This window comes from Sparus aurata, chromosome 21 (genome assembly GCF_900880675.1).
Source record: "Sparus aurata chromosome 21, fSpaAur1.1, whole genome shotgun sequence".
Taxonomy (NCBI): Eukaryota; Metazoa; Chordata; class Actinopteri; order Spariformes; family Sparidae; genus Sparus; species Sparus aurata.
Window position 1 is genome coordinate 12,119,434 of NC_044207.1, and position 27,823 is coordinate 12,147,256.

General features: G+C 43.3%; 1 protein-coding gene across 3 annotated transcripts in view; it reads right to left on the minus strand.

Moving 5' to 3' along the window:
• LOC115573083 (uncharacterized) overlaps positions 1–27,823 on the minus strand; it is a 44,450-nt gene that overhangs the window by 8,775 nt on the left and 7,852 nt on the right. For all 3 annotated transcript variants that reach the window (XM_030403708.1, XM_030403707.1, XM_030403709.1), the window contains 48 exons: positions 27,532–27,716; positions 27,260–27,442; positions 25,549–25,640; positions 23,656–23,825; positions 23,364–23,517; positions 23,209–23,285; positions 22,625–22,805; positions 22,379–22,534; positions 21,919–22,052; positions 21,645–21,803; positions 21,092–21,275; positions 20,794–21,005; positions 19,762–19,950; positions 19,531–19,673; positions 19,258–19,417; positions 19,074–19,157; positions 17,683–17,820; positions 17,358–17,474; positions 17,087–17,179; positions 16,746–16,966; positions 16,432–16,625; positions 16,065–16,319; positions 15,749–15,978; positions 15,499–15,663; positions 14,419–14,496; positions 11,806–12,177; positions 10,919–11,272; positions 10,273–10,608; positions 10,054–10,185; positions 8,933–9,085; positions 8,623–8,739; positions 8,341–8,514; positions 8,047–8,251; positions 6,963–7,117; positions 6,777–6,889; positions 6,597–6,678; positions 6,301–6,438; positions 6,020–6,182; positions 5,235–5,350; positions 4,898–5,044; positions 3,767–3,880; positions 3,553–3,669; positions 3,298–3,456; positions 2,919–3,080; positions 1,309–1,471; positions 1,039–1,226; positions 861–953; positions 554–758 (listed from right to left, as the gene is read on the minus strand). In XM_030403708.1, coding sequence (XP_030259568.1) covers positions 554–758; positions 861–953; positions 1,039–1,226; positions 1,309–1,471; positions 2,919–3,080; positions 3,298–3,456; positions 3,553–3,669; positions 3,767–3,880; positions 4,898–5,044; positions 5,235–5,350; positions 6,020–6,182; positions 6,301–6,438; positions 6,597–6,678; positions 6,777–6,889; positions 6,963–7,117; positions 8,047–8,251; positions 8,341–8,514; positions 8,623–8,739; positions 8,933–9,085; positions 10,054–10,185; positions 10,273–10,608; positions 10,919–11,272; positions 11,806–12,177; positions 14,419–14,496; positions 15,499–15,663; positions 15,749–15,978; positions 16,065–16,319; positions 16,432–16,625; positions 16,746–16,966; positions 17,087–17,179; positions 17,358–17,474; positions 17,683–17,820; positions 19,074–19,157; positions 19,258–19,417; positions 19,531–19,673; positions 19,762–19,950; positions 20,794–21,005; positions 21,092–21,275; positions 21,645–21,803; positions 21,919–22,052; positions 22,379–22,534; positions 22,625–22,805; positions 23,209–23,285; positions 23,364–23,517; positions 23,656–23,825; positions 25,549–25,640; positions 27,260–27,442; positions 27,532–27,716 — 7,912 coding nt within the window. The remainder of the gene's footprint in view (positions 1–553; positions 759–860; positions 954–1,038; positions 1,227–1,308; positions 1,472–2,918; positions 3,081–3,297; positions 3,457–3,552; positions 3,670–3,766; positions 3,881–4,897; positions 5,045–5,234; positions 5,351–6,019; positions 6,183–6,300; positions 6,439–6,596; positions 6,679–6,776; positions 6,890–6,962; positions 7,118–8,046; positions 8,252–8,340; positions 8,515–8,622; positions 8,740–8,932; positions 9,086–10,053; positions 10,186–10,272; positions 10,609–10,918; positions 11,273–11,805; positions 12,178–14,418; positions 14,497–15,498; positions 15,664–15,748; positions 15,979–16,064; positions 16,320–16,431; positions 16,626–16,745; positions 16,967–17,086; positions 17,180–17,357; positions 17,475–17,682; positions 17,821–19,073; positions 19,158–19,257; positions 19,418–19,530; positions 19,674–19,761; positions 19,951–20,793; positions 21,006–21,091; positions 21,276–21,644; positions 21,804–21,918; positions 22,053–22,378; positions 22,535–22,624; positions 22,806–23,208; positions 23,286–23,363; positions 23,518–23,655; positions 23,826–25,548; positions 25,641–27,259; positions 27,443–27,531; positions 27,717–27,823) is intronic.

Consider the following 27,823-nt stretch of genomic DNA (forward strand, 5'->3'; position numbering starts at 1 on the left):
AACAAATCATTATTGCCTCCCTTTCAATCTAAAAATTATATGCTTGTGATCTCAGTCGACTTTCCTCCTTTAATGAAATATCACGTATCTTGCAAGCTTCAGTAGCAGAAACAAAACCTGATTCTATTTCAAGATCCTTTTGGCTAGAAGTGGCTCACAGATCGTCGACTAAATTGGGCTTCTATGGAAGCAAGATGTCTAAACGACATCATTTGCCCGTTGGGTCAGGGCTTCCATAGATCAGAGCATCCTAACAACCCAGAAATCGTGATCATGTGCGTGAATGATAGAGACAAGAGGCCTTTTATGATTCAGATAATGGGATAAAGAAAGACAGAATTAGATTTCTGCCAGTGAGAAAAAGCAGGGAACCACTCTGTCAGCCACGAAAAGGCACATCCTTAATCTGACAGCACACCATTCTGTCATCATAGCTCATGCGTCTGTGAACCCCTGAGTGCAGTAAACAGGAAAAACACTTTTTTAATGAAATGAGAGCTAAAGATATTTGATTGCTGACGTGACCACCTAGCGTCATCTCCTCCAGACTCACTCCTCAGTTCCTGTTGTCCCAGCAGAGAGGCGTGCTGCAGCAGGCCGAGGAAGCGCGGCAGGCTGGCGGTCAGGACATGATGCAGGGGGCCGTTCTGCCACAGAGCCAACAAACCTCCATCACCGTGGCCCAGCAGAGCCTCGGCTCGCTGGAGGACGTGGAGAGGCGCGGCGCCCAGCTCCTGGAGCAACGCACTGTCTCTGGACTGCAGAGAGGGAGACAGCACATTAAAAACTGCACAGATACACCTTCAAGTTTGCCTCGACATTATTGGAACCTACAGTGTCCTATAGTCATTCATCTTTACCTGCCGCCTGAATTCGACGAGGAGATGTTGTAAAGTTTTGATTCTCTCCAACAGCTTATTCCGGATCTGAGAGCTCAGATATTGAATCCGTGCCTGTGAACACAACAACATGCAGTTTTTCCAAGTGCCACAGTCAGCACAGTAAAGATTTGGCTCATTTTTCCGCTACTGGTGATACCTCCACCGCAGTAAGACTTTCTAAACAGCCACTCGCTCTCAGCATCAGCCTCTGATTGGCTGATCCCACAGAAACGGCGCCCAGAGTTTCAGGTTTGCTGTCTCCCTCTCTTTTCAGCACATCCAGCATCAAATCGCGCTTCGCTCCGACACATGCAACCACAGCGACGTCCTCGTTCAGACCTGGACCTGGACACAGAGATTCTTCATCATCTTAGTCTGTATGCCTTTGTCACACTTGCAAACACTGCGCGGATGACTGTGTGTTTACCGTTCATGTACCCCGCTGTGGTCCGAAGACATCGTCCCTCTATCGTCCCGTTCAGCCACATCTTCTCTCTGTGGTCCAGTCTGGCCTGCACCTGGACACCTGACCCCCGGGGCCCAGACAGGGAGCTGCCCCCCACCTCCACACTCCAGTTACCCATCCTAGACTTTGAAGTGAACAAACACTTATTTGTACTGGCATGACCCTCATAGACAAAAACATTAATATACGTTAAGGTTTACGCCGCAGGAATGATTTATTTTTGTAGGCTTACAAAGGAGTTAGCATCGCCCTGGTTCCCACAAAAAAAAAATCCCGTAGGCTTTTTGTCGAGGGATTTTGGAATATCCCTGAAAATAAGCTCTGTGCCAAACACAAGTTTATGATACTTACGCGTCTTGTTCAGCAAGATCGCCTTCACTAATGAAAACTGCTTTCGTGATTTTCAAAGCGTGAATTAAATCAACAGAAGCAAAAAGCTAATGTTAGGCTATCAACATCGGGGTCGCATGATTTACCACGACTGAACGTCTTACTACACAATTACCATACACCTTTTCTGTGAATTGATGAATCTATAAGTCGTGAAGTCGCAGTGAGAACAATTTGCAACTAAAGTCGACCTGTAAAGACACACTAGTGAGGAGGTGAGTCTCTGTGTTCAGTGTAACGTGTCAGCAACTGATAAGATCTATTATGCTTTGTTTGTTATTGTTGGCTTGTATTTCTTTCTTGGTATGTAGGAACAACTGGTCCACATTTATTTCGTAGAGTGACAGGTATCGATTGTCATAGGGTAAGAAGAGGGGCCTGCGCTATCAAGTTAAGCTGCTCCAGATGTTCTTTAATTGAGACTGCCCATACAGTCTTCATGAGGATTAGTGCAGCACCCCTCTCACTATTTCTTGGATGGGGGAACTAATGCCTGGTGTCTTGCTGTCACCATGAGGTTGCCGCGCAAAAAGTGAGAGAGGAGGTGGCCAAGAAAGTCGGACACATAACTTCCCAGAAAACCACAACTAACAGTTATAGAGATACTTTTGTGGGAGGGAAAAAGAGCCTGACATTCATGTGGTATTGTAAAGAAGTAGCTCTATTCTGGATTGAATTTGAAATGTGGATCTCTGTTCAATTTTCAATAAAAGTTCTAATTAAAATTCTTAAACTTGTCATTTAACTATAATATTTCGTTGTTTAAGAGATACTACAGAAGGACAACACATATGGCTCCAAAGAGAAACCTATTAAACACTGAAAAATCAAAAATTAAGTATTTTTGAAGTGCCAATGGGTCCTCAAAAATGATGCTAATATGAAAAAGGAACAGAATTTAGTTTTTGAACATGGGTAGAACACTCTGAGTCAAGGTGAAGAAGATACCGGTGGGGAGGCAGTGCTGTTAGGAGTGGTTTTAGGGACTTAAGTCAGCCGTAAAGTGTCTGTAGAAGCTCAGGAGGAAACATAATAGTTACTGAAAGGCTTTTTTTCTCTACTTTTTAATTTATTTTGCTGAAACCAGAGAGTCTCCTCTGACATTACCTCATCTGGCATCACTGAAAGTTTTTCCACATCAATTTCAACCCAAATCAGTGCCAGTGGTTGCAGCTGTTTACCTCAGAGAACAAAGATATGTTGGAGCCCTGAGCTGACGAGGAGTTGGTCAGGGCAAAGGTGAGGCTGCAGTGATGAGGCCGTCCTGTTACCGACAGGCGAGACTGTGTGTAGAGCAGCTCCTCTCCGGAGTTCACTCTGTGGGATCCTGACCACGACAAAGTCTGAGGGAGTTCAAGAGGGACACAGAGGGAGTTCAAAACAAATATGGATGCTGAGACTGAACATCCATCACTGCTCAACCACAGACAGAAAAAACATTGTTTGACTAAACCACCACAGCAGCTACAATTTCTGCCTTTCACCATAGAGTGTTCAGATATGTTAGAAAACCACAGCTATTCATCACTGCATGGATGACATGCAGATGTGTGGACTCACGGGCTGTGGGGGACAGAGGCCCAGCAGCACTGTGTGCTCCAGCCGATCTCTGAGGTTAGTCTGAATCTTAGTCAGAAGTGTGTGTGAAGGACAGGGCGCAGGAGACACTTTGTCCAGGCCAACGTTCACCTGGAGGCTGTGCATGCCCCGCGGACCCTTCTGGAAACAACACAGACACAGAGATTTTTTATTTTTTTTTCAAACACAAGCAACACGCGGGGATACAGATTATCAGGTCAACGTGGAGCAGAGTACCTGGTACTTCATGCCTTGCTTGATGCTCCTGTGGTCCCATTTCAGTTCTGCATTTTGTGAAAATGAGTTTCCCTCCCGGCCGACTGACATGCAACCTTTAACAGAAGACACCACTGTCTGCGCACACACACACAGAACAAGTGAGTGGACGCTCAATAAAGACTTTTTTGCAAGAGACTCGTTTACAAGTAGACATCCATGGGGATCCACCAACCTGCGGTGTTGAGAACAGAGCGCAGGCCTGTCCTCTGCTGGAGTTGTCCTGCCAATGTTTGTTCAGGCTGAGGGAGACGTTAACGGGGACTGCACTGCCCCATGACAGATGGGTCTGCATGCACATGACATTAAGAGAAATACATCAACACACAAAAAAACCCTCCATATAAAGAGAGACTCTAAGATTATATATATAATGAGATCATATAGGGCATATTTAATGGGGCACTGTGTAGTTTTGGAAAAGAAATTCAGAAATGTTAATATTTACAAAAATAATAATGCAATGAGACAAACTCAGAAATATTTATTTTTTTCCATAAGTGAATAAACACGCTGTTCTCAGAGGAAAATAAGTTCCCCAGAACACTGCTTGACGCTAGAAAGGTGGCAGGGTCCGCCACATATACCGGTAAACAAAGAGAAAGTACAACAGTGAAGTACGGTATGTAACTTTGTCGTCCTTTAAGGTCAGTTTATTTCTTCATTGTATTCAGTCATGAAAACAAAGAGAATTTGTTTATTTAATTTTGTTTAGGCAAAAAAAACACAATCAATAAAGATCTTTCTCCGCTGATTAAAACGTCTTCCCTAAAACCACAGAGTGCACCTTTAACGTAAAATAACTGTATATTTCTTGATCTTAGATCGGACAGTGCAGTCAGCAATTTTAATGGAATTCTACATGGTCATTATGTATGGCATACATTACACTAGACACATCCTGAAATCCTAAAATCCATTAAAAAATTCAAAATTTTGGGTCGCATCTGGTAACGCTTTCAAGAGTTTTAATATTGTACTGCGCTCCTGGAGCTAATAGAATAAGTAGATAGAGTTGGTCTCAAAATGTTTGAAAATGAGGAGACTTATGTCATGACTCTGAGATTACGCATGCATTTTAACACTGTTGAATAGTTATCCGTCAGTCGAGAACATACTGGCTCCATGAGCTGGCTCCTTTAAAGGATAAGTTCACCCAAAATGAAAGTTCACTGCTGATATCGCCTGACCTGTAAAAGCCCCGAAGTGGTACCGCTGCTGAGCCGAAGCCAAATCATCTGGCCCATTTAAATGTCAGAATTCCCATCACAGTGTCAAACAAAGAGGTAAAATTGTGGCAGCATACTTGCTGGCTGCTGCGTTTCTCCCTCAGTGAGCTGTGTGACAGCGTGTGAAAGGACATCTGACTGAGTGCGGAGGAGAAGGGCTGCTTCAGCTCCAGTCTGGTCTCGTTCATCTCCTCCGACCGACTCCATGAGCTAAGAGCTCTGACCTTGAGACCAACAAATGATTGTTTGTGACCACAGAAAGCAGAACAGGTTTACACATGACTTTTTTTTAATATATATATATATATATATATATATATATATATATATATATATATATATATAAAAAAGGAGATTTGTTTGAATTAAACGATTTACACTGTCAGGGTCATGACACATTTTGTACAGTCTGACCTGCTCCAGCCGGCCATGCCTCGTCCAGCCCAGTAAAACACTGTCCTGTCTGCCGTATAAAGAGCGTTCCAGTGTTGCATCCAGACTAGTCCAACGCGGAACGCAGTTTATCTGCACTGAAGAAAGGACAGGAGAGAGACGTCAGCCAAAATCAGCAGCATGTTTCTATAATTTTAGAACCTCTCTCATTTCACAGCAGATGCCATTATCCCTCTACACCTGAGATAGCAGCCATTCGATTGACAGATAATTTAAGCAGATATGAGCCTCTATGCCTGCCCTAGAGCCTACAACCGTCAATGAGTGATTGTGTGGACAAGTGACCCTCTCTCTCTTATTTCTCCTTCCTCCTGAGCCACTTACACGCCAGCCTCTGCATGATTGACGCATCAAGTAGCCAATGAGATTTTAAATCCAAAGGCATTTTGATCTTTGAATAGGCTGTTTTCCCACCTAAGCCTTTGTTTTGACTATATAGACTATATGATGTGGACCATTTTTTGCATTAAACAATGTAGGCGTGAAAATAAATGAATCATTCAGTGTGTTAGATATAGATTAATGACAGGAGCACTTTGCAAGCTCTGAATTTACTTTGGGCTCGACTGGGATTGGTGTTTTAAGATCATTTTATAATGGCTTTATAATTATTATTATTATATAAATCCAGGAATAGGAGCAGGTCAATATGATGTTGGGCTTAATCGGACGAGGTGATGGAATTGGACAAACATTGTCCCTGTGATGGCCCTCCTGCTTTCAGAGTTAGTGTGCAGTGGTTTTACCCTTCAGGGTCTGGTTCCCCATCTCCAGTGCTGGAGGTACAGAGTAGAGGCCAGACAAGCTGAACTCCTGACTGCCCCACACAGCTCCATGCTGAACTTGGTAGCTCCAGTTTCTGGCCTCATACACCGTCTTCACTGCGACAGTCCTGGGGAGTGGCTTCAACTACAGAACGAAGATAAGCAACGTGTGAAACATTTAGGATTCCAGTTTGCAAAAATGTCTATTAAAGATTGATCAAATGTACTTCTTTAGGACAGACGCACACAGAAAAAATGTATACCTGTGGGTATGAGTGTCTGAGCTCCACAGCCTGTCTGTGTCCACTCTCTATAGCTGCCAGTTCCCCCAGAGCCCACAGCCTCCTCCTGCCTGACAACACCTCCACCAGACCTGCCACACTAGACTGAGACTGGTTCAGCTGGACAGAAGAAAAGAGGTGATAATTTGCTAATAAAAGTCTGCTAAAAATTAAGATTCAGTTATTATCTGCTCACCAAGTGAGCAGATAATAACTGAATCTTCATTTTTGGGTGAACTCATCCTCTAATAAGTGAGTATTTGAGAATAAGAACACACCTGAGAGCGGATGTTGAGCTGAGAAGGCAGGTAAACCAACATCCTGGGAATATTCTGGACCACTTTCACCATCAGGTCCTTGCTGGACAAAAGACCAACTGTCACTTTAAGTATGTGTGTTTTTAAAATTCTGAGGCAGTGTGAGTGTTGTGGTTTCTGTATGTGTCTCTCCACACCTACCTATGAGGCAGATGGTGTCCCTGGAGGATGAGTGCCAGTGAGGAGCTGAGTTCAGGGTTGACAGCGATGGAGCACCTCAGCTGGGACTCAGTCAGTCTTCCCCAGGCCTCCACCTACATCAGCACTCAGAGACGGTTAGCACAGAAGAGCAACGACAAGCAAAAGTTGAGTGTATGTCATCCTCACCTGTAAGGCAGGGTTAGTTTGTCCCTGTATGCTGTGTTTTAGTGTGACTCTGGCCTCCTTGGAACCTCCGCCTGCCCCCCAGCCTCCTACGTCCCCGACAACCTGGACTCTCCAGTCGCGACAGTGAACGTCCAATAAGGCGCTCCGCAGAGGACCTGCAGAGAGGATCAGAGGATCCTGAGAATCAAAATTGTATGAGGTATTTTTTGTTTTTGCAAGAGAAAACCAAGAGTTGTTTGCAATTTAAAAATAATTACTTTTATTTACTGATAGGGAAATTATTCTGTAATGAGGTACTGCACACTTAAATGTGGTTCTTGATGGCTGTTGAATCAATCACTGAAACAAAAGTGATGATGGTGACATTTGTTACCACATTTTTAAAAACCACTATAATGTCATTGGTGACATCTGCTGGTCAGACGATTGTACTGCACTTGCATAGTCAGATTGAAGCAGAGGTGGGAAGTACTTATCAGATATCTGTACTTTAATGAGTATTTATTACCTTTTCATTACCTTTTCATTACTTATACAGGGATAATTGATTATGTACAATGCTCGACCAACCCAAAATATCTGTATTTGACATCCCGGGAACGAGACTCAGCAAACAACTATCTTTCCGGTGCACTTACGAACAGCCGTTATAACTCCTACTGATTCTGCCTTTAAGTTTAACAGTCACTGAATTACATTCATATGACGTGAGGTTCAGTTAGCTTTGCACAGAACTGGCTGATAGAAATGTCCTTCAGATGGATTCTTTTTACTTCTTGAGTGCATTTCAGAGCTGGTACTGTCGTATTTTACTTGAATAAAGAAGCTGAATCACTACTTCTGCTATCACCGATTGAAGGCAAAATTTCACGATGAAACAAAAAGGCAAAATACAAATCAAGAGTTGCGTGAAACTTTTGTACTTGAATGAAAAAATAAAGATTATGGAAAGAAAAAAAAAATATTTAGACATCCTGTTCACCCTAAAAAAAACAAATACATGTTCTCCTCTTGCCTGTTGCAGCTGCAGCAACAAAATATGTATTTTATATTTTTGGGGTGGACTGTCACTTTAAAATCGGACCTTTGAACTGAGCAGTCAGGGTCGTGTCCAGACTGCGCCGCGTCCCTGTTTGATTAGAAGCTGTGGGAGAGTAGGAGAGCAGCAGGGCCAGACGTCCATCAGCCACACTGACATTAAAGCCCGAGGTCAGCAGCTTGTGTCCGTCCACAGTGAGCTGAGCCCTGGACTGAAGCTGAGAGGGGACTCCCTGGATGGAGCACAGAGCCTTGGAGAAGGAAAACGTCCACTCTTAAAAATACAAGTTCAACAAAGCAACATAACGTAAAGAGCTAAAACATGAAGATGTCATGTAACCTCCGTATTACGTGGCAGTCCTCTGTCCTGTAGCCACGACCAGCTGTGCCACATGTTTCCTCGTATCTCCTTGTTCACTGGGAGACTTTTAATGTAAAGTCTCACTCCAGCCTGCTGACCTCCAAGCTGGGACTGTAAGGTCAGAGCCTTACCTTCAGAGGAACCGAGATCTACCTGCACACACAGTCCACTGTGACATTAATCATACCGTTTCATTGAGTGAGTCAGTCAAGTCAATCAGTGGTTAGTTCTTTATCTGTTGAATCTATTCAAGTTTCTAACCTGGATGCTGTTGTTTGCAGGGACTCCCAGTCGCTTCAGATAGTTCACTGTGTGACTAAAATGACTCCTCACTCTGACTGTTTCAGACATCTTTGCCACTGTCATCTCTTGACTTATCTGCAAAACATTCAGAATAACGACTGCAGCAGCTGTCTATCACAAACAATAACATGCACATTTTGGTAACTACCTACCGTCTGCTTTCAACTAAAGCACCAGAACAGCACGGCTACAAAATTGATTTCTTTGTTTGGACGAGCATTTCATCAGACACCCCACTGATTCATAGAGCGCTGCTGCTGCCTCCTACCTTTTGATTTCCTGCGTTGCTGTGGAGCAGCTGATAGTACGAGCCATTGCCATGACTCCCAGAGTTCACTGTTACGGCAGCATCAGCAGGGACACCCAGCTCCCTCAGCAGAGGCACAGAGTGGTTTAGATTAAGCCACACTTCATTTTTATCCTGAAAAAAACAACAGCAGTGAATTATCATGCAAGGCGCCACATCCTCAGCCTATGAAGACAGATCAATTAAAGGGATAGTTCCTGTACTGATGTGGAACTTAAGCCACATAAAATCAATATCAATATAAGTGCACAGAATTTCACCAGACTCCCTTGACAAAAAACAGTCATTTTACCTGGCAGAATACCGAAGCTGCAGTCCTACCGCCACCGTTGTTGTTTAGTTTGTTTGTGTTATTGTATGTTTAAGGTGTTTTAAAGGGTTAGTTCAGGTTTACAAAAACACAAACAAACTGGCTGAACAGGCAGCTGTAGACCAGCAGCACATGTGTTGTGCGTGTTAAAATGACAGTAGTTGTTAAAGGAATCTGGTGATTTGAGAGAAAATGATAAAACAGCTTCAGTTCCCTGTTGGAAAGAGCTGTCTGACAGCATATTAAAGGTGCAATACGTAAAAATTTGCTACCTTCACAAAAGTCATACTCCAAACAGTCCGGGGGCAGCATATTGCATGAGTAACCCCTTACTGCTGATAACTGTAGCTGCCGTTAGCTTGTTAGCTCAGTTAGCAGTGCAGCTAGCAATCCTATTAGTTGACTCGAGTCTGGAAGCTCAGTGCAGCAGTGGATAGTTGGTGTTTAAGCACTAGCATAGGAGCTTTTGACCACTGGGAGAAGGAGATTTTCTGGGTAAGCATCCTGGTTAGCATCTTAACTTTACTGGTTTCTTTGATATAACGTTAAACTTCACATTCTGTTGATAATTCTGGGATGAATTTTGATTGTTTTAAAATTCTTACAAATTGCACCTTTAACTAACTAACCAAGACTAAGGATGAGCAGGTCATACCATCCTACTTCAAAAATGCCATTTCAAGCATTTCAAGGCAACTAAACGGAAATTGACACAAACTGATGATTAAGATGTAACACCTAATATCACAATTGCATGAAGTCATTTCCACACCTTGGTTTTTTTAAGAGCCACTGACGCCTTTAACCCAGTATCATCTATCGCCATGGAGACCTGAGATTCAGCAAGAGTTGGGGAGACAACCAACAACCCGGAGGACTGTATCCTGTCCGGACTCCCCCACTCCTACAAACATGATTACAAGTGATACTGTGAAGATATGTCAATAGTCATGAATGAAATAACTCATCATTAGTGGCATGTTTACTATACCTGAATCACTGTGCAGTTGTTGTGATACACCAGCGACCCCTGCAGGCCGCTCTGTGACATCACAACTCCACTGGCTCTGACCGTACACTCCTCCATCTGGATGAGGGCTTCGCTGTCATATCTCTGTTTCCCAGCCCGGCTGCTCACACTCAGTCTGCTGTGCTGAGGGACGTTTATCAGAGCAGGAAGGTTGTGGCTGAGCTCGCCCTCCACAGTCAGATCAGGCCAGGCCCTTGCATTCAGCCTCAGGAAACCCCTTTTTCCATCCAGATCGGTGTCCACCGTGGCTGTCCAGATACCCTGAGGGTCTTTCATCACTGAGCCGTTCAGATGAGCCTATAGTGGACAGAACATCGAGGTCATAGCTAATGAGATGGATAAAAACTTGATTCAGATTCTTAGCCCTCAGCCCAGCACATGCTTGTGATAGTGTATAAACAACACTTATCTAGTGCTCTGAGATCCAAGTCTGGACCATTAGTTGCATGAGAAACGTAGCTTCTAGCTAAGTGCTACTACAGTTAGCGGTTACACATGTGATGGGCTGCACCCTGTTTGTTTTGAGTATAAATTTGATATGTGGACATTAGGGCTGACACACAGTTGTGTCAAGGCTCTGGTAATCATCCATAAAAATCTACTGTACCTGTAATACTGGACACTTTGACTCCACAGCCCAGATCCACTGTGTCCCTCGTTTCGCCTCTATGAACCTGTTGGCTCTGATGGAACACGTCCCAGCTTTAATGAACAGGGCTCCGGCCTGCTCAGGGCCTCCAGGAGCAGCAGCCTCTATGAGGATCATCTGGGGAACACCATGGCTCCTTAGCCCGAGGAAGGAGTGTGTGAAGGTCCCAGAGAGACGTGGAGGCCTGCAGGACTGACTCAACTCCAGGGAGAGGTCCTGGTCGTCTGCCCTCAGGGAGGAGGTCATGGTTAGCTGGCAGGGGACGACTGACAGGAGGCCCTGAAGAGCCAGCGACACTGGAAGGACCGTTCCCTAAGGCCCAGACACACATGGAGGATGTTAATCAGTGTTGAGAGACTTCAAACGCCTACTCATAAATACTAGTTACAGTGTGTGTGAACTTATAACACATTCCTAAACACTAAAACATCTACATGAAGAACTTTATCAATAGCTCCTAGTTTGGAAAATGCCGACTTTCAACTAATTAGTGACTTCACACTGTATTTCACACAGTTTAGGAGAAACTGTCTGTCTCCATGGTGGTAGGAAGTCAAATATGGGTGGCCTTGCAGCTGTACCATCATTTGTTTCGCTCTGCTCTGCTGCTATTATAAATGGGCTGTAGCTTGACCTATTAATGGGCTGGAAAGTGCCTTTTTAAAGGAGGCTGTGCTAACATGGACAGGGATGAATCATGTAAGACATCCCAGTTCTTCTGACGGTGATAAAAGAAATGACAATGTGTTGCCACAGCGAGAGGTAAAAGTAATATTTACAACTTAAACATGTTAGTTTATTCAAGTTTTACATGCAATACTACACAGAGCTAATAGATTTCTTACCTGCAGGGCAGGACAGTAGTGTGTCACATTTACAGCATAGGAAGACTGCTCCTCCTCTGTCGGTGCAGCTTTGGTTTTCCCCAAATTACCCCTGAAATAACAACGTCCCAGCTCCAGACCAGCCTCCACGCCAGGCAGATGTGCAGATGAAACATTCAGGATGATTGCTCCGTGGGTAGGAAATCCCAGCGTCTGTATTGCGTCCACAGAGTGCTGTACAGATGCTTTCACACTAAGGTGGGGGTGACAGGTTAAATGCAGTCTAAGGTTGCCCTTCTCTTTGCCCTCAGTCTGCAGAACAGTACTGAGATATGTGGAGCAGCCAGAGCGGGTGATGGAGATGTTGGCTGAAGTCTGTGACGGGAGGGGAGACTGAAGCGGAAAATGAATACAAATATGAAAAATGAATTGAAATATACAAAAATGTACTAGAAAACACAAACAAGACCATTGCTGAAAGGAATAACAGCCTCCTCTTTGCCGCATTACAGTTGACATTAAAGCTCCAGTGCGTAGGATACAGTGTCATCTAGCAGTGAGCAGAACTAAGCAGCAGATAAATCTGTTGGGTTGCTTTATGGAATCAGGGTAAATTACTCTGTAGCACGAGACATAAACAGCAAACGTTCTCAGTGTGAACTGCATTGGCACAGAATGGAAGAAGAGAAAGGTTGGTATTAAAAATAACTTTTAGCAAGACTAAGGCCCCCAATCACACTGAGACTCATCGCTGCAGGCAAGGATGCTTAAAAAATGCCTTGGAAAGTGCACTGGACAAAAAAAATGTGACATGGGCATATTCACATGGTGGCCATTTTTCCTCTGACATCATGCTCGGGTTGGGAAGCTAAAATGCTGGATTAATGTTATGCTGTTGTGTGCTATGTTGCAAGTATTAATGAATCTGACACATTGTTATCATTTAACATTATTTAAAAGTTGATGGACAGCCAAAATCTAAAGTAAAACAACATATTTGATGACCCATTAGCTTCTGTTAGCATTCAACAAATCCAGGTTTAAAATAAACATATCTAACAATTTTTAGAATTGATTCACGCCCTTCCTATCGTGTCATCTAATACTATATCACAGTAATGTTAGCTAAGAAGTGGTTGAATGCTAATGTTAGCTGTAGCTGTAAAGATGTTGTTTTATCTTCATATTTGCCCTAATATCCCTCTGGATTTTTATTATCAAGTGTCTTTTCAGTTGATGATCAGTGAGGAGGTGGTTAAATGTTAACAGTTTGTCAGATTACCTTCGTTTATGCAATTTGCAACCTGGAACAAAGCAGTACAACGTCTGAGCTTGTTGCCATGAGAGTGAAGTCAGAGGAAAACGGCCGCCATGTGAATATAATCTGTTGCCAAGACATGCCAGTAGTGTAGTTAAAATCCATTATGAGGCAAATGTTGATTTCAACCATGGTCTTGTTGATACATTTTCAATGCAGTATTGGTATTGTTAATGCAACTTGTGCTGTATCTGAAAGACAAGAGTCATCTCCAAGCTGAAGATGTTTCTTTTGCTTTCCTTGTGCTGGGAAACAAGTTTCCTGGTACTTCTTGTTTCCTCTCTAACCTTCAGTAAGACACATCGCTGATGGACTAAAAAGTTCCAGCTGGTCCTCCTGCCTTTTCCTCCCTGGCGTTGCTTTGCCAAGAGGAACATGGAGCACGCATCACTTTCCACTTCCAGTTTACCCTGACTGGGCGTGGTCAACAAGCTAACAGTGAGCTCCCCTGGAGCACCGGTGGTGGCCAGGGTTTGCTGAAGCGTGACCCTCAGGGAGGCAGAGGGCTCCCAGGCAGCAGTCATGTTGACCTGAGCAGAGTGGGTGTTGAGGAAGACTAGAGCACTTCCAGAGAGGGAGGTATCACTGAGCTGACCTGACCCCTGGAGGTCTAGTCTGCCTGGGATGATGGATGCAAGAGAGGCCCAGTGATGCTGGAGGGTCCAGCCAAATTCAGCCTTTTTCTCCTTTAGCAGGACAGACAAGACGCACTGAAGGGAGTCGTGCTCATTTTCCAAACCCAAAGAACCTTTGAGTCCATCTTTCCCCGCCTGTACGTGTATGGTTAAAGCTGTTTTATGTGGCACTCCCCTTTCAACTCTCCCCACCTGCACCCACACCAGCCTCCCCACACCTTTACACCGCAAAGACACCAACAGACTTGAACTGATTGAGTCCAGCGCTACACTGACATCAGCCCAGATGTGGCACCAGCTTTCCAACCTCATCCGACCTGTCATCTCTGCCTTGTGTGTAGCACCATGACTCCCATACTCAAGCAGCCCATGCCAACCATACAGGCCTGGCCTCTCCAACCTCAGTCCCAAATTCAAGTCCATTATCCAGGGACCAACAAAAAACCCGATCCCGAGCGCCAAACGCTGAGGCCCAGGCCTGAGCAGGAGCCTGAGACTAGATTTATTGGGCACACCCAGGTATGTCAGAAGTAGCACAGAAGAATGAGTGAGGTTCACTCTGAGCTCCTTCTGACCATCGGAGCTGTAACAGCCTTTAGCTTGAGCACTGAGACTAGAGTGAGCGAGCAACAGGCCGTAGCAGAGCCTGTTGTGTGGTCTATAGGAGTGAAAGAGTCGTACCTCCACAGGGCGACCTGCCACATTTCCATAGCACTGGGCTGAGAGTCGGTCTGCGGCAGCGTCCCCTGTGCAGTTCATCTGTGAAAACAGAACCCCCTGTTGGCAAAGTTTGTTTTTCAAAGAGAAAACTGAAGGAGGAGATGGAAGAATTTCTGAAGAATTACTGAACTTTAGACCAGCCACATAAAATTCTGCATTGCACCAGCATTCTAATCTGAGCGTTTATTATAAAACAATACGTGTTTAATGTTCAAGCATTATTTCTATTTAATTCCTGGCATTTAATTTGATACTGCTGCTCAGGGTGTGCTGTTGGACATGCTGGAATAGTGTGTCTTTAAAGGTATATCTTGAGATTTTGGGAAATATGCTCAATATCTTTCTTGCCGTTAGATAACAGGCTTGATGCCACGTTTTGTGTCTGTACAGTAAGTAAGTAGTAAAAAAAAAGCTTAGCTTAGCATAAAGGGCTTGGAAGCAGGGAAAACTAGCCTGGCTCTCTAAAGCTTACTTTTAGCAATATTTTTTTAAATGCCAAGCTATTCCTTTTACTTGTTCCAAAGGCATTTCAAGAATTCAAAAAAAAAACACTGATGAAGACTTAATGGTCAGAACATGCTGGCTTTTTTAACAATTGCCCCTTTACACATTATTTTAAAGGCTTTGTAATATTTCCTTCCTAGTTTTTTGATATTTTCTTTGTGTTTTCTCCTGTCTGTTTTCCAACAATATTTTTGCCTGCGTTGTGTTAAATAGAGCAACCAGTCATCCTCTCTCTCATTCCTTTAACTGGTTAAGGTTCTACATGCAGGCTACAAATATTATTGTTTTAATTTGGGAGCATAACAATGTAAAAAAGGTAAGTGCTATTGTTATCATAGTTATATGTTGACACACAGCTTTACAGATTGTCCTCGCCTGTGATGTTGGTCGTACAGCTCAATGTGCAAAAGACTGACAAGCGATGCTCCACAAGTACGCAAAGATTGTAGGTTGAGTTGAAGAAAGACACAGTCAACGTTCTCATTTTTCATTCAGGGGCAGAATTCTGCAAATGAGCTTAAATTGTGTCAAATGTACCTGCAGGGAGCTGGGTATGAATCCCTGGAGCAGGTTCATCTGTTGCCACAGGGACACTGCCATTAGAGCTGTGCTGTTTTTTGATCCAATGTTTAAAAGGGCCTCAACCGTTCTCTCGTCGCCCATGTGAAGGACAAAGCCCGTGTCCAGTCCTTCTGTTTCCAACTTACAGTGGGAAGTAAAACATACAAATGAGAATGATAACAAAGGCTCTTTTAAAAAACAGAACTTGCTGCAGATGGACAAATACCTGGTAATGTGCTTTGGCTTGTATGGAGCTTGATACGCCTCTTTTCAGCAGGGCTTTGACTTGATGCTGCAGCCTGGAGAAGTACTCCCACCGAGGGATAACATGTTCTGTCTTTCCTCCGTTAAACTCAGCTTTTAGATGTTCAGCTCCAGCCTGCAGCTCTGCCAGGACTGACAGTCGAATGCCATCCTTGGCCCACCTCACCTGGGCACTACTGTTGTCAGGTACACCTGCATCCAGAAGACAAAGAAACTGAGAGATCAGAAGAGATTCCAATGTATGAAATATAACATGTTATTTATGAAGTAATGATTACCCGAGGCGTTGAGCAGGTGGAAAGAGTGAGATAGTCGGGTGTGAATCTCACCCGTCCCTCGATCCGCCAGTTTGCGGCTCACATTTGCGCACAAATGCTCCGCCCCCATCCGAACACACAGCCAATCACGGGTCACATGGAATTTCTTTCCCAACATGCTCTCTTCATCTTCTCTACCCGAAGCATCTCCGGGATCCTCCTGATGTCTTAGCTCCACATTGTACAAGGTTTCCATCACTCTAACTCTCACCTGTCCTGCAATTACATTAAATAAAAAAATGACTCCCAGTAAGGACAGCTGAATGTCAGAATGTGCTGTCATGTAATATTAAATTAGTTTAATTTGTATTTTTAAATAACCCTTTACCTTCAATGAGTGTGTCAGACTGTCCAAGCGCCCCATCCAACCCCAGCACTGGAGGCAAAACAGCGAGGTTGGCCATGGAGTGCCTCAGGTCCCCGGACACAGCCAGCTGGAGACCCTGTGTGGTTTTTAGAGAGCCTTTGACCTGGGCCAGCAGAGCCTCGTGCCCCTGTTTATAGGAGCCATGTAGAGACACACTGGAGGAGGCAGAATGAGTTCAAAAGTTCACAAAGAGATGGTTTACTGGACACATGACTGTCAGAGTATATCTTATGGAGACAAAGTGATAAAACCCTCAGCCGGGTGGATCCACACACCTGTCTGAGGACATGTTGGCGGACATGTTTACATGCAGGTCAGTGGGAGAATGCAGCAGGCTCTGGGATACATTAACCCTCAGCCCCACGGTTCTTTCTCCTCTCTGGAGGGAGTGTGAAACCTGGGCGTCCAGCTTCACCCTGTCTTTCCCATCAGCCCTCACACTCACTGAGCTACTTCCTCTACCAGCCTCTGTAGAAATGTCTGCTGTGGCTCTGACCTGAGCATGATAAAAACAGCCAAACAACACAACAGCTCAGATTCCATAAACTGAATTTGATGTAAAACTTTTTAGAGACTACTAAATTAAAAGATTTGACTTAACACAGAAGTGGCCGACCTCTAATGTTTTGGGAATCTTTGATTTGAAGGGATGGCTGAGAGACGAATAAAGAACGACTCTGCCTGATGTTCCATTGAGCTGTACAGAAAGCTAGAAAAGTAAAAAAACCCATTCATCAAACAGCAGCTGCAGTTAGCTGCAGTTAGCAATTATTTTGGTGATATACTGCCCACTTTATGTTTGGAATATGGATTAGACAATTGGCTAAATCTTACATATTGCCCTTTTAAACAGGCAATAATCAAAATACAGAGTTGGTTTTACTCACTTGGCACTGCTGTCGCTCTACTCTCAGTTTACCTCTGGCCTGATAATCAAAGTCAGTGTTGTTCTTGGGGTTCCAGCATACATTTCCCTCCACTGCAGCAGAGGAGGGGAGCTGCAGCTGTAACAGTAATAACAGTGAGCTGGTCACAAGTTGGCCTTTTTCTACTGTAAACTATACTGTACACTGTCAGAGGTCGAGCTTGCATCGCTTGCTGACTGCTGACTGCAATCACCATACCACCAATGTACAGACATATTCAAACAGTTGGCAATTGTGAATAATAATAATGATAATAATAAATAATATTAAAATGCAGTCGGCTTACCTCAAGCTGATGGCTGAAGTTGGCTCTGACCTTTATCGCCTGGTGATTTGAGTGCACAGGGTTCAACTGAGCTTGTCCAAAGAAAGTCAGTCTCTCTTTGCTCCCAACACGTAACCTCCCCTGTATGTCTTTCTGGGTCTGAAAAGGAGTGGGCCATATAAAATGCATTATATACACAAATGTTCCCAACATTTTCCCTATAAGTAATGATTAAAATACATTTTCCGCATTTTATAATCACATCGACAAGTATTTCACTCGACTTCAATCATGCATACACTGATTTAATATTCAAATTCAACACACCATTTTGAATAGCTCTAACATCAAATTACATTCATTTCTCATAAAGCTCTCCATGTTTTATGTACCAATTTCATACATAATTGTCTGTAATTCAGATACATGTTCACTATCTTAAGAAACACAAGATTAAGATTTGAGAAAATGTGTGTCAGAGCAACATGAACTCAATGATATGTGGAATTAGATTCAGTTTTCAACAACTTTTGTGTTCAATCAGGATCCCTGTCTCCTTTAAACATCCCATACTATCAAAAGTGAGATTTTCTTGTTATGTTTTTTTTTTTTTGCTAGAAAGCAGGTCTAGCTGCTATATAAATACTTTCAAATATCAAAACACGCAGAGAACTGCACACAAGCTGTATAATCAACGTGTTAGCCACAGCATCGTGGGTAATGTAGGTGCCACGTTCCGAAGTTTGCAAACTGTCCGTATTGAGCCTACATTACCCACAATGCAACTTAATCACTGAGTGACATCACTGGAGGTTATGTACCAGATTACATGCAGCTTCCGCCACAAAAGGCTTTAAACTCCTTTTTTTTCCACATATGCAGGTGAACACCCAAAGAACTGTAAACATACTTCAAATGTTTAAAATCGGTGGCATTACCCTTTAACTGATGACACACTCTTCCTGGGTAGTGGTCAAAAGGCCCACTGTAAATAGTTTATCGCCCTACAGTACCAACAGAGTGCTAACATAGCTTTACTAATTTGGCAATAATCTGAACACATCTTTCTCTTTGACGTGAGTCTTGCTACACATGCTTGTCTGAGGGTGAGAAGGAGGTCGTCATAGCGCGCCGAGCAAAAAAAAGTAGCAGTGTTGATGCAGAAACACACAATAGGCAGTGCCTGCTCAGGCCTTTGAGAGTTGACCAATCAGAGCAGCCTGGCGTTTTTGGGGAGGGGGGCCTTAAAGAGACATGAGAACGGAGCATTCAAGATGGTGAATAGAAATGATGCAGCAATGGACGGTGTGAGAATATTTTTAATTTTTTTCAAACAAAGAATATAAATATTTTCTTGTTGACACATAACATGAAAGCATGAGCTTGAAAATGGGCATCATATGGTTGGTTACCTGGTTGCTGGTTACAGTCACACAGATCTCTGAGTCTGACGGAACTGTGTCGGAGCTGAAAGGATGGATCAGCGCAGAACAAACCTGAATATTGGAAGAGTTACAAAAAGTAAAAAAAAATCCCTGAAAACAGTAATCAAATACTCACTCACTTTGTGTTTGGACTGACTCGCTCTTAACTTACAAAAGGGCTCGGCGGCTGGTAGCCGAGGGTGAGGGTGTGGATGACCTCTCTGTTGCCTTGGAAACCAGCCTTCGACTCCAGGATGTAGAGGCCTTTGAGGAGGTCGACGGTAAAGGTCTCCCGCAGGAAAAGAGTCTGAGGGAAGGTCTGTAAGGGCTGTCTGTGCGATGAGCCAGTAATGTTCATTGTATTTTTTCATGATAACAAAATTAAAAATAAAACGCAATTTTTACAAACAATCAGATTACAAATCGATCAGATTGAGGCACAGACCTGAGCTGAAGCATTGCTGTTTTCTGATACATCTTCTTGTCCCTCCTCAGCTCCTCTATGACTCCCTCCAACTCCAGTTCTGTGGACGGGCTCTTCGGCTTTGAGAAGCTCATCTTCAGCATCGCTTGCCTCTTTTTCAGATTCTTAAAGAAGCAGAGATTATTCAAACGTGTTAAAAACATTTAACTTAACACATCCACACCACGGACGAAGCCCAGTATTGCCACCCACCTTCTCCACAGTGTTCAGGGCAGCAGCGAGGCTGATATTGTGCTTGCCGTAGGCGGAGGCCATCTGCAGGGTGTAGCTGGATTTAGAGGCTTCCAGAGAGACGTCTCCTCTCACGGGTGGAGTCCACAATGAGCTTAAGGAGGCGGAGGCCTTTACACTTCGCTTCCCCTCAACGCTCCACCCTCCAGCCTGAGGAAGCACGGAGGAATTGGAGGAGCAGAGGACATGCATGTGTTAAAATGTTGTAGTGTAATTTTAATAGTTCAAACCTCTGGTGGTCTCTGGGGAGGCGATAACCCCGCCCCCATGTTCACCTCAAATATCATGAAATTGTTAAATTATCTTGATAATTATTTAATTCTAGCATGGAATTTAAACATTTGGTATTTTCAATGTTTTTACAGATCATAATATTGTATCTGATAGTGATGGAATGTGACTAAGTACATTTTCTCAAATACTGTATTTTACTTGAGTATTTCCATGTTCTGCTACTTTACATATAATACTTTTATACTTTTATACTTTTATAAGTTAAAAGTATGTACAGTACATACATGTGAATATACATAAAATTTACTTTTACTTGTACTTTTGGTATTAAAGCACATTAAATAACAATTACTTCAAGATTGTTTGTCTACTGATATTGTCAACTTTCACATTTACCAAAGTAATATCTTATCCTTTACTCAAGTATGACTTTTGATCACTCCTGCTGCATTGTTTTCTTGTACTTTTTTCTACGTATCATGTTCATTTATATGTTATCTCATGCTATTTAAGTTTTTTCTATTAGTCTCACCTGTCAGGTCTCGTGATTGCCTCTCATTGGCTGTTACTCACACACTGCAGCTGAGTTGTAGAAAGGATTAAGCCACTTTCATAAAGACTTGTCAATATTCCCTGCCTTGTTTGTTACGCTTTCTTACATTTTATGTGCTTGGATTGCCTTGTTGTTTCAAAGCACTTCGGATTTTGTTCTACAGCTGTTCAGGTGGAGCGGCCTCTCCTCTCCTGTCCTCCACTTACTTGGATGTAGGTGACAGCTGGTGTGTAGAGCTTCAGACGGGCCTCCCTCTCCCTGCCCCTGTCCCTGTAGAAACCTTCCAGCAGGAGGCTGCGGATGGTCAGCCACTTACTGGCTGTGAGCTCCGACGTGAGATGGAGCGTGTGGCGCGGCTGCTGGCTCAGTTTGTGCACAGTGTAGATGTAAAGCCACGGAGTGTCCATGTTGAATGTGCCTGGAAGATAAAAAGACAGACATGATGCTGATCGGTTTCTCACTGCAGGAAGAAAAACACTTCACAGGCATCGCACCTCGTCTTACCTTCCCATTTTTTCGGCAGGGTGTCTCTGGGAGGGCTTTTCCAGTGTAATCCTGCCACCAGCGGCATCAGGTTGTTGTAGTTGACTTTAAGGTGAGTGCTGCACTCAGACCCAACCTGTCTCAGGTGAGAATGAAGAAGCTGAGTCCTGTAGTTTAAATTTTTTTCCGGCACCTGGAAAATGAACTGGAATAAAAAAAAAAGAAAAATGCTTTTAAAGGGGCACTGTGTAGTTTTGGAGAAGAAATTCAAGCTCTAATATTTTCACAATATTAATGAGTCAGTAATACATAACTGAATAAACAAGCGGTTCTCAGAGGAAAATAAGGTTTGAAGCTAGAAAGGGGGCAGGGTCCGCCACATATAAACAAAGGGAAACAGTATGAAGTTGTGTTGTCCTTTATGGTCAGTTTGTTTACTCAGTTTATTCAGTCATAAAAAAAATGGAAATCAGTCAGTGGAGATCTTTCTCTTTTCTAATTAAAAACTGCGTGTCAAAGGATCGTCTCACTGCAGATGAGAACACAGAACCATTACAGATGCAGCACTGCCCACCTCCAGTGTGTAGCTGGTGTGGTTTTGTGTGCTCTGGTTTTTAAAGGACTGGCTCAGGAGGAGTGTGCGTTTGTTGTTGATCTCATCCCAGTGTTTGCCGTAGCTCATGTCCACGGCGGATTTGACGTGGCTGGCGCTCTCCTCGTGCCTGAGGTGGATCTGCAGAAACAACCAAGCTGTTAAAACACAGAGAGGATATCCACCTGGAAGTATTGGACTAAGATTCACTTTAAAAGCGTGTGTCATCCAGTGGGTTCACGTCTCCAGCAGTTACCTTGTGGTTGATAGGAGCGGTGTTGGAGCAGTAGAACTCATGATCTGCTCTCATGATGTATGTGAGGTTTGCGTCCCTCTCACTCCTTAGTCTCTGAGATGTGTAGCACTCCTGACGCAGGTGTCGGGCATCACCTGTGAGGGGGTCAAAGGTCAGGAGAAACTGATTTTCTCACAGAAGATGTCTCATCTTCTAGGAAACTTCTTAATTTCTTTTAAAATTAACAATCAGGGGGCTCCTGGTGGCAAGTATAAGCAACATACTGAAATCAATGTGATCTGAATGTTGGTGGATCTGTTGATCTGATTGGTTGGAGTCAGGCCCTGATAGACGATTACAGACAGATGATTCATCCAATCACCTGCCAAGTATTTAATTAAAGTGCCTGCCCTTTTCCAAAGAATTTCCGTGGACAACTTCTGTATCACAACTTAACGCAGTTTGTTTTTCTATCCCTCACCTCCCAGACCATATTTGAGCCTGAGGGCGGAGCTCCACAGTGAGCCCTTCTGCTCCATCAGTCCCAGCATCCTGGTGCCAACCACACCGGGTAACAGCAGCTCCGCCTCCACAGAGTACTGCCTGCTGCTGCCGTCCCGCCTGCGCTCCAGGACCACTGATGTGGAAGAATTGACATTTTAGATATATAAAAGTTGTGTTTCTAGAGGTAATAAATGAATATGATTTTGTCATGTTGGTTGGATACCTGACAGTGATGCAGTTTCTCTGAAAACGTTCTTCACGGTGGCAGAGAAGCTGGTCTTTCTGCCAAGTCCACGAGTAACATTAGCAGAGACGATCATGGGATGTCCATGAGCGGCCATTTTGGCTTCAAGGTGATAGCGTGTCCGCTGCTCTGACAGGAGGGTCTGAGTGTCGACCAACCCCTAAAGATGACAAACTAATTAACATCTTTTATAACTAGAAAATCATTTTCAGATTAAAGGTGCAGTATGTAGTTTTTAGGAAGAAAAAGAGAGATCTTCACTGACGGTGTTTTTAAGCCTAAACAAATGAAATACACAAACTCTGTTTTTCATGACTGAATAAACTGACTAAACAAACCAACACAGTTTCATACCGTTGTACTTTGTTTATATGTGGCGGACCCTGCCACCTTTCTAGCTTCAAACAGTGTTCTGGGGACCTTATTTTCCTCTGAGAACAGTTTGTTTATTCAGTGGCGAAGTTTACATTAATATTTACATTTACATTTACACAACAATTTATTCAGTTATGGAGTTTGTATTATTAGCTCTTTAAATCACAACATATCACCTCAATACTTACCATGATGTAGTAATGAGAACCATCAATCAGCAGCTCCAGCTTCCCTGACTTTATGTTCCGCTCTTGTTCAAGCTGACCTGAGAAAAACAACAAACCATTTTCAGCGTTAGACCCTCATATGTGGTTGGGTCTTTTGGTGCTCCCCTGTGACCGACCTTGTATGTGGATGGTTTTCAGAGGATGGGTGATCCTCAGCAGCAGTCTGTGAGGGTTGAAGCTCAGGTCCAGAGACATGTCCCTGGGGATGGAGGACTGAGGTGTGGCCAGGAGGAGGTGGATGGAGGCCTCTCTGGGGAGCCAGGTGCCTCTCTGAAATATAAGATGGGGCAATTCAGCAACTGTGAGACTAAGTGAAAAGATCGCACACAAATATATATACGGTATATATAAAAAAAACTCTACAATCCTACTCTCACTTTTAATGTCCTTTACATCATATAATGTCACCTGAGCGAGCAGTGAGTAGGCGGCCTCCAGCAGGTAGTAATGGAGGCCTCTGTCCAGCTTTAGCAGCCTCAGGGAGAGGTGGGCTGGTCCTGGAGGAGGGAGGGAAATACCTGCAGCAAGTGACGGGTAAGAGGCATTGGAGCAGAGCTGCCAGCCGACCATCTTGGACCCTGTGAGGAAGCAGAGCTCAGTGTTTGGTAAAGAACCGAACTGTTATTACAACCAATGTGATCATCAGAGAAAGTCAGACCATCTTTCACACAATCAGAGCTGATTTTATGAATTGGTCACCTGTAAAATTCATACTCAAAACAGTAAGGGGGCAGCATATCACCAGACTAACCGCTAACTGCTGCTAAATGTAGCTGCCCTTAGCTAGTTAGCTCAGTTGGCTGTGCAGCTCAGACTTGGGGCTCAGGGACCAGGTGAGCATTAGTGTTTACATCTCTAGCTCAGGAGCTCCACCAGGAAGGACCGGAGCTAGCTGGTTAGCATGCTAACTTCATTTGATATCTCTACAACACAATACCCAGACATCATAATGTCAATTCTGCTTTTTATTAACATTATTTTTATCATTTTAGTTTTACTAAATTCTTATTGCCCCTTAAACTTATTTGATAAATGTTGTGATGCATAATTACATTGGATACGTCAGATAAATAAAACTGAATATAATTGACCTGCCATCGGGCTCACACTCAAATACATATAAACATGAACAGTCACATGATAGACAAGTATGGACAAATAGTATCCAACAGTGGACTGGAAATACTGACAGCCAGTATCAGCTCTTAGTAAAATCATCTTTTATCATGACAGGGCACAAGTTATTAAATGATATGCAGTCAGTGTTGGGGAGACGTAAACTACATGTAGTTACATAGCTTAACTACAATTTGCTGTAACTTGCTGGTAGTTAAACTACAATCATATTTTGTGCTGCGTCAAGTACTTCAACTACTTTTTAGGTCATTTTTTGTAGTTTAACTACTCAATTTACAAACCACAGTTTTGACAAATAACATGAAATATTTTTTTATTTTAAAAAGAACTATATAACATAAATTTTATTTTATTATTCTTTGAAAAAAGGCATGAAACATGTCATGACATGCTAAGCCAGCGCTGCCACTGATTAGCTTGCCCTGGCAGCACTCAAATACTTCACAGAGTGGGTGGGTCTTTGTGCGAAGGAAGACAGTGTTCATATGGCACAAGCACGTCATGGACAACCCTCCTGCTACCACCAATGCGCCCCGGAACGAGCCAGCCCAACCACGGCCATATTTGAGCATGTACACGTTGGATATAGATGCATCTACAGACACGACCTACATGTTCACGGCTAGCCCTGCAAGCCGAAAACAACAATAATTTTGACTTTCTTCAACTTTTTCCTCTCGAGTTGAGAGGCATATTTCTTCTGACATGTGAATTTTGTGTAAGCTATTATATTTTGTTTCACATACACCATATGTTGATTTATTTAACACCGAGTTAAATGAGTATAATGAGTATAAGTAGTTGCTAAAGCTACTTTATTTTAGCAGTAGTTTTACAAATTACATTTCTCCAGGGTTAGAAATGTAGTTTGTTCAAACTACTACCAGACTGAACTAGATGTAGTTTTACAAGTTACGCTTGCAAAGTAGTTTCCCCAACACTGTATGCAGTATACTTCAATATAATAAATGGCACACGTGTAGACTAAAAAAGTAAAACAGCAATAAATATCAGGGCACTGGCTTTAAAAAGGCAACATGCTGTGGTATTTCCAAAAAGTTAATATTCAGTTACAATCAAAAGAGTAAGTTTTGGGATGTAAATCTGCTACAAACCGTCCAACAATAATTTTATTAAGGCTGTAGACGGCGTATGAGAACTTACACGTCTTTGGTGTGCAGGTGGTCTTCTGGACTCGACTCTTTGGCCCCTTTATCTCCTCTCTGTGGTCTCCACTGAGCTGAAACACTCTGGAGCTGGTGAACAGGAAATTGACACACACTCTGTCGGTATCACCTCTCAAAACTGCAATGTTATGAACATGTTTGTTTTGTTTTGGTTATTTTGTGCTCAGTTGAGCTTTTTCTGTCGTTATACTCATCATGCCAACATTTTCAAGCAACCTACTAAACATAATAAATAAAAGTGTATGAAAAAAATTCTGCAAAATAATTAAAGGTGCACACTGTAATCACTGGGCAAAAATAACACAATGAGAACTTTCCAAGAATCAAATAACTTAAATACTTTACATGATAATAAACACTGTATATAATGTTTATAATTTTTTAATGGTAATGCAGTTAATAATTCTTTTCGGTCTAAAGCAAAGAGGCTAAAATATGTAAAAACAGCTCTGTCCAAACTATTTTTATTTATTTTTATATAGTTTTTTGCCCACTTAATACATTTAGAAGCTCTCTTCGGCCATGAAATAGGTAGAAGCGATATTTCTGTTATCTACCAAGAGACCTTCTTGCATTATTACAGAGTACTCAGTACTCCTGGGTTGGACCACATCCATATTCAAATTTGGCCTTCATTTGATCTAAGCTACACACAACAATAGTTTCCTAAGACAGACGGACAGAACTACATATAAATACCTGACAAAGCAGTCAAAACCACTTCTATGTTAGTTCCCACTACAACATCTGTCTCGAGGAATATACGAATGTGGGAAAGTTGCCAGGAACAGTGCCAGGCTTTGAAACTCGTTTTCGCAGTGGCCAAACAGTGTAATTAAAACGTGAAGTGGTGCACTGCAGCCAAAGAGGACTTTTTTACCATATACCATTTACTCCAATAACATTTGACAAGTCTAAACGATTAAACCACTTTATCCCTATTCAAGTTTTGGCTAAAGCTGAAGTTAGCCAGCTCCGTTGCCAGTGGTCCTTCGTACGCATGCTCCATGGGACCCTCAGTGCGTGAGATCCAAGTAATTACATACCCAAGAGGCTGAGCTTTTTTGGCTTCATGTGCCACTCGGCAGCTTTCATAGGAATGAATGCTGTAATCAGATTCTCCCTGTTAGGTCCACACTTGAGACCTCCTTCAACTGACCACGGCCGTCTTCGAACTGGGCTGTAATTTCAATCTCATCTACATGACTGTATCAAACAGGGTTGTGATGCCATCGTGCTGACAAAAATCAGTCCAGAGACCAACGGAGAGACAAAATTAAAACAATAATGGCTATGGTAGAGTGGATGAGAATGATTGTAACTGTTACAGTGATCTGCAACGTTAACAAATGTAGGCCAGTGCCAGAGAGCTGGGGGCCACTGACCCCTTTCCTACTTCCTACCTACCATGTTCTGGCCCCCTTGCTTATATAAACACCTGGCAAAATACTCAAAATGGCTTCTGTGTTAGTTCCCACAAAAAAAAAGAGAAAAAACCCACACAAAAGGTGTCACCAGGACTACAATGTGCTATGATGACAGACACACACGCACACACGCACACACAGGCTCACAAACTGAAAACATAACCAGGTGATGCTGTTGGGGCTGGTAAACATTCAACGGCACATAAGATCTATCAAAGGACATTTTGAAATGGTGTAACTACTTGAAAGGTGGACACTTACCTGACAGAGATGATGTCCATGACGTCCTCTGGCGTGTTAAGTGTGACCCTGAGATCCCGTCCCTCCTGCATCTCAACACTTCCATCCAGGCTGGTGGAGCTCCTCAGCTCTGAGACCCAGTCCACTGCAGCCTGACCCAAAGCACCGTCAACCCCCATCCTGGCAGACAGCCCCACATGTGCACTGAGGAGAGAGACACCGGTTATTGAGCACAGTTGCCGAGAAAAATGTCCAACTTGTAGCCCCTGTTGCAAGCGGTAATGCGGAAGTACTTGGGTTTGATGTAACCAGTCAGGGAGAAGTGAGAAGTATCCCTGTAGTTGATGTTGCCCTTCAGACGCAGAGAAAGAAGGGAGGTCATGTTGATGCCCATTTTGACGGGCAAACCAGACAGAGAGGGTAAAAGCAGCTCCTCTGTCATCAGCACGGCCCTGTGGTTCAGCTGAACCTCGTGACCCTGGAGGACGAAGAGGAAGGCAGACTGAACACAGGAGAAAACACACTGGTACAATTATTGATGTACATGCTGCATGTTCGATGTCTGTTGCTTTGCCGTTTGTCCCT